Raw genomic sequence first — 8,452 nt, forward strand, 5'->3', positions numbered from 1 at the left:
ATTAAAGTATGCCACCTTGCGGCCAAAAATTGTCTAAATCGAACCAAAACTGTTCAAACCCCTAAGTACGAAATATGTGGACCCCAGTGCCTATAGTTGACCTTCTACCGAAAATATCAGCCAATCCACAAAAAAATCTCAAACGGGTATACCATTTGACTTTGCGAGAGTATAAAATGTTCGGTTACATCCGAACTTAGCCCTTCCTTACTTGTTTAATTTAGTGTCAAGCAAACAGTACAATAAAAAGGAAAAAATGTCTTTTCCAAAATACCTAGAACAGTTTTTAAGAAAATATAACGATTTAATTGATAATGAACATAAAATATATTTTTATTCTATAATAAATGAATTGCGGTCATGTTTATCAGAACCATTCGTATATTCACCCAATGGATTACACAAAAAAAATTGTCATTTCACTGATAATTCAGACGAGGAAATAGTAGATATATGTAATTGTATTTCGCTTTATTCCCGATATAAAGCAATGAAAAAACTGTATAATTTATATGCTATCATGTTTAAGGAACCTAGATGTATGTAATCATCGTGAGAAAATGAAACAAGAAGATATAAATATGAACTTTATTTTATAATAGTCTAATTGTAATAACATATTTAACGGAAACACATTAACGTGGAACAATGGATTCTGAAAATTATTTAAACTTTGATAGTGATCAACAAATGATACCATATGTTGTGTTCGATCAAGAAGAATTCAACAATATGTTAAGAAGGTTCGATGAGAAACTTCAAAAATTAGAAGAACCCGCTCAATCCCTACAAGGAACAACATTTAATACGCAGCTTCAAAACTTAGAAGATCCCACTCAACTCCTACAAGGTACAACAGAACCCGCTCAACCCCTACAAGGTACAACTGAAGTGAAGACAAATAAGCGTAAGAGACAACGACCTTCAAAGATAATACAAGCTGAAGGTTCTATACAAAAAACCGCTCAACAAAAAGCTAACACACAAAATGTAAATAAGTGTATTGATCTTTGTAAACCAACACTAGCAGCTGTTCCTGAAAATGGAATTATAGACACTAAAGGGTTATTAACTGTTGGAAAAATTACTTTAAGTGAAAAGGTGGGAGAAGTTCCCTCATTTGAAGTTAATTTCAAAAATGACGGAGATATTCAGAAATTAAAATTTTTAATTCAAAAGTGGTTTGATGATGAAATTAAATCGGAAGATATTGATTTGGATTGCACTACAACTTCTGCAAAAAAACATAATATAAGCTGTGATGTTGAATGGGTCCGTGAAGATAAATTTCTTAAACAACTTTTAGGAATTGTATATAAATATAAAGGTGTTGGCGGTTTTGCTCGTACTAAGCTCTTGAAAAAAAGTTTATATGCATTCATTGAATTTAGTTGTAACAAATGTTTTATTTATAAATGTTCAAATGTTTTAAATTTGATATAATATAGTTAAAACAAATGATATGAAAATATAAAAAAATAATTAAAACAATTTTGTTTCTTTTATTATTTTACATTCGTCAAAGTTTACTGCTGTTCACTTACAATGCGCCCCGGGACCCCCCAAATCCCTTACACGGGTCTATCTAAGCACCACAAGCACAAAACCACAAAATATACAAAATTATTTTTTCCCTTTGCACTAAAATGGTGTAAAATTTAGATTTATATAAAATTCTCACGCTCACACACACACACACACACACACGGGAGCGATGCGACAGTTTTGCGGTTTTGCAGTTTTGCGGTTTTGCGGTTTTGAAGTTTTGCGGTGTTTTCCCTTTGCACCAAACTGGTGCAAGGAAAAGTACGAAAATGGTGCATGCAGGCTTGCACCAAAGTGATCTAGAACCGGCATTTCTGTACTCCTTTTTTGTCTCACTATCGATAGTTTACTTTGACTATCGATGGTTAATGCCCTTACTAGTTTTACCAACAATTTGTATGAAATTGCAAGATTTCACTTAATAAAGTTACATATTTATAGTCTAGTTATACCAAATGTTAAGTCTAATTTTGGATTACATTCCGGCTATTCACGGCTACGGAAATTCAATACATTGAAGGAATTAGCGCGGAAACTAACACAAACACACCGTGCCACTCATAAGACCAATGCGTAAGAAAGGTGGGAACGATCACACGTACACAAGGGTTTCGATTAGAATTGTTAATTGGGCCTTAAGAAACTCATAGAAACTTAGAGAAAATGTTTTGGAAATATTTACATTTAGGTACGAATTTCGAATGTTTTAAATTGTCGGCTGGACAAAACCTCAGTTATTCATAAAGTTAATAATTTGAACAAGTAAGGAAGGATAAGCTCGGAACATTTTGTAAGCTGTAAACGAACATTTTATATTCTTACAAAGTTAAATGGTATACTAGATTTTTTATATATTTTTATAATTAGAAGTAGGAACTGTTGCCTCAGTTATTTACATTCACAGTGAAATTAATTGGAGCAATTTGTAAACTAAATTCACTCAAATTTTTTAACTTCCCGCTAAGAAAATGGAAAATTTTCTAAAAATCGGGAAGATATTGGTTTCACCCCATTTTGCAAAAATCGAGTTCTCAACAGATCTCGACGTTTTGAGGGTCGAGGAAGCTTCCCCGAACATTTCTACGATGATGTCCGTATGTCTGTATGTATGTGTGGATGTATGTGTGTGTGTGTGGATGTATGTGACCCTCTTATAACTTTTAAACGGCTCAACCGATTTGAATAAACTAAACGGCATTCCAAAGGGTTTCATTGCACTTGAATTTCGTGTGAGTTTGGACCCAATCGGACCAGTAGATTTTGAGAAATCTTAAAAATAAAAATTTATATGAAGAACACCTTTGGCTATTTATTGAGGGTTGGTAAAGAGATGAAATTATGGCCCACTTAAAACAATATACATCATTGTTAACAATATTAATACATGCTTTTTTAACTGCAATTATTTTCGGTAGTGGTATATATTATATAATGAGCCTCTAATTGGTAGATATTTATTTATGTTTACTTTTAGATGAATAATTTAATTTAGACTCCAACCACTATCTCGCTATTGAAATGTGTTCATTTTTTCAATCAATTTACTAAACTTTTCTTTAATTATATCTCCAACATTGCTGTTCTCCATAAATGCTTCAGTCATTAATGTTTGGTGTGACAATATAGCAAATTTTTCAATATATTCTTTTATTTGAATATATTATATTTGCAAAATAATTCAAAGTTAAATTTGATGCTTTCATGCTTTTCTATAGATTTCTGTAAAAGTTCAGTTAATTCATTTAGATGTTTTTCAAAAAAATGTTCAATAATTAAATCCTTGGGCTCGTCGTTTTCCAAAACATATGTTTCAATACGATTATTAAACATAGAATTAATACATTTCACATTATTATTTACACTATACATACAATTTTTTTTATGTATGTTTGTTCTCACGTGTGCTGTCCATTCATTTTTTTTCACTTGCACTTTACATTGTTCGCAAAAAATTATTGTTTTGGATCTTGATGTTTCATTGTAATATACTTGTTCAAACTCCTCTGCCGAACATATGTCTTTTCACAGAAACTACACGGATACATTTTTTGTGAAATAATTGTTTTAGAATCCTGATGTTTCATTGAAATATGCTTATTCAAACTCCTCTTCCGAACATATGTCACAGAAACTACACGGATACATTTTGATTTTTATTTTTTTATTTGGGAGATAATTCGAAAATTTAAAAAACCTTATGATGAATGAAATTCAAACAATGGTGAAGTAAATTTTTCTCCACGTTTAATAAATTCGATGTAAATTGTATTATTATTCAATGTTTCAATAGTTGAATCTTTTAAGGAGTTGTAAGATTCTGGAAGAAAAAGAACATATTCATCTAGTTCAATCATCAGTTTATCACCAAACTTTGTCTTCACTCGTATAGCTTTTAAAACTCTTAATTTTTTATTAATTGGTACATCAATCGCCTTCAATATTGGTTTTTGTGTTTTTTCCTTTGAAACTTATTTTAAGCCTTTAAGAGCCTGCTTCATGACTACAATAAGAAGATATTATAGAGTAACAATGAATAAATAATATATATTTATATATATATATATAATACACAGTATATATATATTACACAGTTTATTACCGTTTATTTAAAGTTTTAGCGTTTAATAAATATTAAAAAATAAATTGTTTCAACAACCACCGCTTTAAACAATTAACTGTATATTTTCACTGAAAAATGTGTAATTTATATGCATGGGGACAAGTAGCCTTATCTTTCTAAATGTATATATATATATATATATCTATACAGTATAAGTACGTGTTTATCGGTATCTATTTTGAGGTTTATTGATATACTGTGCAGCGGAAATTATAGTTCCGCAAACCACCAGTTTCGCACTACTAGTACCCTACTTGTTAATTTTTATACTCTCGCAACCTGTTGCTACAGAGTCTAATAGTTTTGTTCACCTAACGGTTGTTTGTATCACCTAAACCTAATCGAGTTAGATATAAGGTTATACATAAGGTTGTCATATATCTCCTCTCCGCTTTTTTGCTCTTCATTCAATGCTTTATAAAAAGTGTTGCAGTGATCGGATTTAGTCAAAATATGCGCCGTTTTGTTCGATGATCTGTTTTCATCTATACGGCAACTTCATAATACCTTCCTCGTAGAAGCCCCCCTCCTTATTTGCGAAGAATTCGGACAGCCACTTTTCACAAGCATCTTTTGAGTTCCACTTCACACCACCAAGGGCATTCGCCATGGACAGAAACAGGTGGTAATCACTTGGCGCTACGTCCGGGCTATATGGTGGACGCGATAAAACCTCCCATCTGAGCTCCCGTAGCTTCTGACGAGTCATCAACGAAGTGTGTGGTCTGGCGTTGTCCTGGTGGAACACTACACCCTTCCTGTTGGCCAATTCTGGACGCTTCTGGTCGATCGCCTGCTTCACGCGGTCCAGTTGTTCGCAGTAGATGGTAGAATTAAGCGTCTGGCCATATGGGAGCAGCTCATAGTGGATGATTCCCTTCCAATCCCACCAAACACACAGCAAAACCTTCCTGGCCGTCAATCCCGGCTTGGCCACTGTTTGGGACGATTCACCGGCCTTCGACCACGACCGTTTTCGCTTGATATTGTCGTATGTGATCCATTTTTCGTCGCCAGTCACCATCCGCTTCAAGAATGGGACGAGTTCGTTCCGTTTCAGCAGCATATCGCAGGCGTTGATTCGGTCCAGAAGGTTTTTTTGCGTCAAATTATGCGGCACCCAAACATCAAACTTTTTTTTGTATCCAGCCTTCTGCAGATGGTTCAAAATGGTTTGGTGACTAACTCCCATCTCCTGGGCGATGTCACGAGATGCCATATGCCGGTCTAACTCGATGAATTCCATTTTGATCGGTATTTGTCGTCACAGGTCTTCCGCCGGCTGGCTTATACATGGTGTCGTTTTCACCGGCTCCGAATCGTCGAAACCATTCCTCCGCGGTTCGAAGTGATAGAGTACCATCTCTAGCAGATTTGCCTTTAACTAAGGAAAACTTTAAAATAGCGCGAATTTCGGCGTTAGTGAACTCCATGTTTACACGTTTATAACTGTTGAACGCAATATCCAAACTAATCATGCATAGCGTTGTTTTGTAGGTTATGTCAAGACCTTTCAAATTATGTATAGTGTTGCCAGATACGAGCTCTGTAGCGCTTTGTACATAGCCACGAAATTCAAAAGACAAAAAAGCGGAAGGGAGATATATGATAACCTTATATATATAAATGATCAGGATGAAGAGACGATTTGAAATCCGGGTGACTGTCTGTCCGTCCGTCCGTCCGTGCAAGCTCTAACTTAAGTAAAAATTGAGATATCTTTATGAAACTTGGTAGACATGTTACTTGGTACCGTGAGACGGTTGGTATTGCAGATGGGCGTAATCGGACTACTGCCACGCCCACAAAACGCCATTAATCAAAAACAAATAACTTGCCATAACTAAGCTCCGCAATAAGATACAAGACTGTTATTTGGTACACAGGATCACATTAGGGAGGGGCATCTGCAGTTAAAACTTTTTTTTAAAAAGTGGGCGTGGTCCCGCCTCTAATAGGTTGAATGCGCATATTTCCTAAACCGCTAATGCTATAACAGCAAAATTCACTAGACGCAAATGTTTTTAGCACTTCTATTGACGGTGTGAAAATAGTTGAAATCGAGTGGCAACTCCGTCCACTCCCCATATAACGGTACTGTTAAAAACTACTAAAAGCGCGATAAATCAAGCACTAAACACGCCAGAGACACTAAATTTTATCTCTGAGATGGTATAAGCTGACTTTACAGGAACCGCGTTCAAAATTAGACAGTGGGCGTGGCACAGCCCACTTTTAGGTGAAAACCCATATCTTGAGATCTGCCCAACCGATTTCAACCAAGTTCGGTACATAACGTCCTTTTCATGTTTCTATGTCATAGTGCGAAAATGGGTGAAATCGGACTACAACCACGCTTACTTCCCATGTAACACCATTTTCAATTCCATCTGATTCTTTCACTTTCCACTATGCAAATCAGGTAACAATGATTATATCGGAGTAAAACTTTGCGTGAATAATGCAATTAAAGTATGCCACCTTGCGGCCAAAAATTGTCTAAATCGAACCAAAACTGTTCAAACCCCTAAGTACGAAATATGTGGACCCCAGTGCCTATAGTTGACCTTCTACCGAAAATATCAGCCAATCCACAAAAAAATCTCAAACGAGTATACCATTTGACTTTGCGAGAGTATAAAATGTTCGGTTACATCCGAACTTAGCCCTTCCTTACTTGTTTAATTTAGTGTCAAGCAAACAGTACAATAAAAAGGAAAAAATGTCTTTTCCAAAATACCTAGAACAGTTTTTAAGAAAATATAACGATTTAATTGATAATGAACATAAAATATATTTTTATTCTATAATAAATGAATTGCGGTCATGTTTATCAGAACCATTCGTATATTCACCCAATGGATTACACAAAAAAAATTGTCATTTCACTGATAATTCAGACGAGGAAATAGTAGATATATGTAATTGTATTTCGCTTTATTCCCGATATAAAGCAATGAAAAAACTGTATAATTTATATGCTATCATGTTTAAGGAACCTAGATGTATGTAATCATCGTGAGAAAATGAAACAAGAAGATATAAATATGAACTTTATTTTATAATAGTCTAATTGTAATAACATATTTAACGGAAACACATTAACGTGGAACAATGGATTCTGAAAATTATTTAAACTTTGATAGTGATCAACAAATGATACCATATGTTGTGTTCGATCAAGAAGAATTCAACAATATGTTAAGAAGGTTCGATGAGAAACTTCAAAAATTAGAAGAAAACGCTCAATCCCTACAAGGAACAACATTTAATACGCAGCTTCAAAACTTAGAAGATCCCACTCAACTCCTACAAGGTACAACAGAACCCGCTCAACCCCTACAAGGTACAACTGAAGTGAAGACAAATAAGCGTAAGAGACAACGACCTTCAAAGATAATACAAGCTGAAGGTTCTATACAAAAAACCGCTCAACAAAAAGCTAACACACAAAATGTAAATAAGTGTATTGATCTTTGTAAACCAACACTAGCAGCTGTTCCTGAAAATGGAATTATAGACACTAAAGGGTTATTAACTGTTGGAAAAATTACTTTAAGTGAAAAGGTGGGAGAAGTTCCCTCATTTGAAGTTAATTTCAAAAATGACGGAGATATTCAGAAATTAAAATTTTTAATTCAAAAGTGGTTTGATGATGAAATTAAATCGGAAGATATTGATTTGGATTGCACTACAACTTCTGCAAAAAAACATAATATAAGCTGTGATGTTGAATGGGTCCGTGAAGATAAATTTCTTAAACAACTTTTAGGAATTGTATATAAATATAAAGGTGTTGGCGGTTTTGCTCGTACTAAGCTCTTGAAAAAAAGTTTATATGCATTCATTGAATTTAGTTGTAACAAATGTTTTATTTATAAATGTTCAAATGTTTTAAATTTGATATAATATAGTTAAAACAAATGATATGAAAATATAAAAAAATAATTAAAACAATTTTGTTTCTTTTATTATTTTACATTCGTCAAAGTTTACTGCTGTTCACTTACAATGCGCCCCGGGACCCCCCAAATCCCTTACACGGGTCTATCTAAGCACCACAAGCACAAAACCACAAAATATACAAAATTATTTTTTCCCTTTGCACTAAAATGGTGTAAAATTTAGATTTATATAAAATTCTCACGCTCACACACACACACACACACACACGGGAGCGATGCGACAGTTTTGCGGTTTTGCAGTTTTGCGGTTTTGCGGTTTTGAAGTTTTGCGGTTTTTTCCCTTTGCACCAAACTGGTGCAAGGAAAAGTACGAAAATGGTGC

The 8,452-nt window shown here is 34.3% G+C and overlaps 2 protein-coding genes across 2 annotated transcripts; both read left to right on the forward strand.

The window, feature by feature from the left end:
- Positions 1–648: 648 nt before the first annotated feature.
- On the forward strand, positions 649–3,858 carry LOC138858067 (uncharacterized). The gene is made up of 3 exons (XM_070112534.1): positions 649–1,125; positions 1,180–1,366; positions 3,836–3,858. Exons 1-3 carry the CDS (start codon positions 649–651, stop codon positions 3,856–3,858), a joined length of 687 nt encoding a protein of 228 aa, XP_069968635.1.
- Positions 3,859–7,279: 3,421 nt separating this feature from the next.
- On the forward strand, positions 7,280–8,105 carry LOC138858068 (uncharacterized). Its single transcript, XM_070112535.1, has 3 exons — positions 7,280–7,756; positions 7,811–7,997; positions 8,080–8,105. The coding sequence occupies exons 1-3, from the start codon at positions 7,280–7,282 to the stop codon at positions 8,103–8,105; spliced, it is 690 nt and encodes a 229-aa protein (XP_069968636.1).
- Positions 8,106–8,452: the final 347 nt, after the last annotated feature.

Source organism: Bactrocera oleae, chromosome X (genome assembly GCF_042242935.1).
Source record: "Bactrocera oleae isolate idBacOlea1 chromosome X, idBacOlea1, whole genome shotgun sequence".
Classification (NCBI taxonomy): Eukaryota; Metazoa; Arthropoda; class Insecta; order Diptera; family Tephritidae; genus Bactrocera; species Bactrocera oleae.

Bases quoted from the DNA above. Each gene is read 5' to 3' on its own strand.
- LOC138858067 (XM_070112534.1), top strand. From the start codon at position 649: ATGGATTCTGAAAATTATTTAAACTTTGATAGTGATCAACAAATGATA. The intron at 1,126-1,179 runs GTTAATTTCAAA...TTAATTCAAAAG, and splicing joins GAGAAGTTCCCTCATTTGAA to TGGTTTGATGATGAAATTAA. The intron at 1,367-3,835 runs GTTTATATGCAT...ATGTTTCAATAG, and splicing joins TACTAAGCTCTTGAAAAAAA to TTGAATCTTTTAAGGAGTTG.
- LOC138858068 (XM_070112535.1), top strand. From the start codon at position 7,280: ATGGATTCTGAAAATTATTTAAACTTTGATAGTGATCAACAAATGATA. The intron at 7,757-7,810 runs GTTAATTTCAAA...TTAATTCAAAAG, and splicing joins GAGAAGTTCCCTCATTTGAA to TGGTTTGATGATGAAATTAA. The intron at 7,998-8,079 runs GTTTATATGCAT...GATATAATATAG, and splicing joins TACTAAGCTCTTGAAAAAAA to TTAAAACAAATGATATGAAA.